The sequence below is a fragment of the Aristolochia californica genome, unplaced genomic scaffold, assembly GCF_029961685.1.
Source record: "Aristolochia californica isolate CCGP_79_NKW_82.1479 unplaced genomic scaffold, dmAriCali1.0.hap1 SCAF_10, whole genome shotgun sequence".
Classification (NCBI taxonomy): Eukaryota; Viridiplantae; Streptophyta; class Magnoliopsida; order Piperales; family Aristolochiaceae; genus Aristolochia; species Aristolochia californica.
The window spans coordinates 33069227-33072574 of NW_027181771.1; the positions used below are offsets into that span (position 1 = coordinate 33069227).

General features: G+C 43.6%; 1 protein-coding gene across 1 annotated transcript; it reads left to right on the forward strand.

Annotated features, from left to right (window-relative positions):
* The first annotated feature begins 2076 nt into the window (after positions 1–2076).
* On the forward strand, positions 2077–2823 carry LOC137943127 (secreted RxLR effector protein 161-like). The gene has a single exon (XM_068788821.1). It carries the CDS (start codon positions 2077–2079, stop codon positions 2821–2823), a length of 747 nt encoding a protein of 248 aa, XP_068644922.1.
* Positions 2824–3348: the final 525 nt, after the last annotated feature.

Sequence of the window (3348 nt, forward strand, 5' to 3'; positions counted from 1 at the left end):
ATGGAGGGGCGACGGTTGGAGTCAATCTACGTAATGTCAGCAGAGTCTGCATATGTAGATAAGACAAGAAAAAATGAGACAGGAGATCTATGGAACATGCGGTTAGGTCATGTCAGCTACTCGAAGCTCAATGTGATGGTGAAAAAGTTGATGCTTAAGGGGCTTCCTCAAGTAAATGTTCAAACAGACACGGTCTGTGCCGGATGCCAATATGGTAAACAACACCGATTACCGTACGAGGAGTCAAAGTTTAAAGCAAATGAACCGCTAGAGTTAGTCCACTCTGATGTATTCGGGCCGGTTAAGCAACCATCAATTAGTGGTATGCGGTACATGGTGACATTCATTGATGACTTTTCAAGGTACGTGTGGGTCTTCTTCATGAAAGAAAAATCTGACACATTCTCAAAGTTTAAAGAGTTCAGAGAGTCAGCAGAGGGAGAAGTAGGAAAGAAGATTCAGTGCTTGCGCACAGACAATGGGGGCGAATACAGCTCAAACAATTTCTCCCAATATTTAAGGGAATGTCGCATACGTCATCAGTACACGTGTGCCAACACGCCACAACAGAATGGTGTAGCAGAGAGAAAGAACCGTCATCTTGCAGAGGTGTGTCGGAGCATGTTACATGGGAAAAATGTACCTGGAAGGTTTTGGGCTGAAGCAATGAGGACTGCAGCCTTTGTGATCAACAAAATTCCTCAACCAAGGTTAGGATTTGCTACACCCTATGAGAAATTGTGGAACATGAAGCCTACAGTTAGTTACTTTCGAGTGTTTGGCTGTGTATGTTATGTATTTGTTTCTGATCATCTACGGAGCAAATTTGACAAGAAAGCTATTAGATGTATCTTTGTGGGGTATGATAGCCAGAGAAAAGGGTGGAGATGTTGTGACCCAATGAGTGGAAAATGTTACACTTCACGAGATGTGGTATTCGATGAAGCATCTTCGTGGTGGTCCTCAGAGAAAGAAGTCTTGTCAGATTCAAGAGAATTTGGAGACGAGCTACAACAAAAGATGGGGGAGCATACTGCTCAACTCCCATCAAGGTCAGGTGAATCAGGAGATCAAAATGATGATGATGTTGAGCAAGGAGGGACTCAGAGCCCTTGGCAAACTGGCGTGTATCAACAACCACATGTAGAAGGTGAACCCAGTGAAATCGAGGAATCAATCCCACAATTTCAACTCCGAAGGTCAACAAGAACACGAAGGTCAAATCCCAAATACGTCAATGCATCCGTCGCCAAAGACGAAAGTTTGATAGAACCTGATACCTTTGAAGAAGCATCGCTGAGCTCTGAGTGGAGGACAGCTATGAAAGAAGAGATTGATGCACTTGAGCAAAATCAAACTTGGGATCTAGTGCCAAAGCCAACCAATGTGAAACCCATATCGTGCAAGTAGGTCTACAAGATCAAACGTCGTTCAGATGGGTCAATTGAGAGGTACAAGGCACGATTGGTAGTTCGTGGTTTCTCTCAACAGTACGGACTAGACTATGATGAAACGTTTAGTCCAGTGGCAAAATTTACAACCGTACGAGTCCTACTTGCACTGGCAGCCAACAAAGACTGGAACTTGTGGTAGATGGATGTGAAGAATGCTTTTCTTCATGGAGAGTTGGATCGGGAGATATACATGATTCAACCGATGGGTTTCCAGAACCAATAACATCCTAAACATGTTTGCAAGTTGTGGAAAGTACTCTATGGATTGAAACAAGCACCCAGGGCGTGGTATGGTAAGATTGCTGAATTTTTAACGCGAAGTGGTTATTTTGTTACACCTGCAGACTCCAGCTTGTTTGTCAAAGCCAATGAAGGAAAACTAGCCATTGTGCTAGTGTATGTGGATGATTTGATCTTAACTGGTGATAATGAGGCAGAACTTCTTCAGACGAAGAAGAATCTATCAGTTCGTTTCTAGATGAAAGAACTTGGCCTGCTCAAGCACTTTCTTGGTTTAAAGGTTGATCCCACACAAGAAAGAATATTTCTTTGTCAACAAAAATATGCCAAAGATTTGTTGAAGAAGTTTGGAATGCTTGAATGCAAGTTGACTTCTACGCCGATGGAGCCAAATGCCAAAATGTGTGCACATGAAGGAAAAAATTTGGAAGATGCGACAATGTATCGACAATTGGTAGGTAGTCTGATCTACTTAACCTTGACTCGACCTGACATATCTTATGCAGTTGGCGTGATGAGTCGGTACATGCAAGATCCAAAGAAGCCTCATTTGGAAGCAGTTTGTAGAATTCTGAGATATGTGAAGAGTACAATTGACTATGGTCTTGTGTACAAGAAAGGTGAAGACTGCAAGTTAGTTGGCTACTGTGATGCTGATTATGCAGGAGATCATGACACCAGGAGGTCCACAACTAGGTATGTGTTTAAGCTTGGCTCTGGAACAATTTCTTGGTGTAGTAAGAGACAACCGACGGTATCATTGTCAACTACCGAAGCTGAGTATCGAGCAGCAGCACTGGCAGCTCAAGAGAGTACATGGTTGATACAACTGATGAATAATCTACATCAACCAGTAGAGTATGCAGTTCCGTTGTATTGTGACAATCAGTCGGCAATTCGTTTGGCGGAGAATCCGGTCTTTCATGCTAGAACTAAACATATTGAAGTGCACTATCATTTTATCAGAGAAAAGGTTCTGCAAGAAGAAATTGAGTTGAGACCGATTAAGACAGATGATCAAGTTGCGGATTTGTTCACAAAGAGTTTGAGTACAGGAAAGTTCAAAATGTTTTGCTATCAGCTCGGCACAGTCCAACCAGTGATAGCTGGTGTTGAGGGGGAGTGTTGAAAATCAACACCAGTGGGCCCACCTTTTGTTTTAAGTTAAAGACGCACAATGCGTCGGGTGCGATTGACAGAAAGAAAAAAAAGGGGGGGAGATACAGAAAGGGGGAAACAGCGGCAACGCGTTAGGGAAGAAATTGAAAAGGGAAATCCGGGGAGAAAGGAGAGTGAGCTCGGGAGTTTGTTTTTTTTGTTGACGGAAGAGAGAGAGAGCTGGGGTGGTTCTCGTTGTAGCCGGAAGAGGGAGAGTTGGAGTGACTCTCGCCATTGACGGAAGAGGAGTCTGGGAGGCTCTTGTTGTTGGTGCCGGAGCCGGAGGTCGGGACTTGGGATTGTTGTCGGAAGAGGTCAGGGTTGGAAGCCAACGCTGTCATTGCTGGACAGAGAGCGTGAGAAGCGACGTAGCTGCTGAATAGTATCACTGTGCGAAGAAAGGAGGTTCATTTTTCTCTCAAGTTTGATTTCTGTTTAATACTGTATCTGTAGACCCTATTTGTGTATTTATGTTTTGTGGATATGTGTTCTGCTA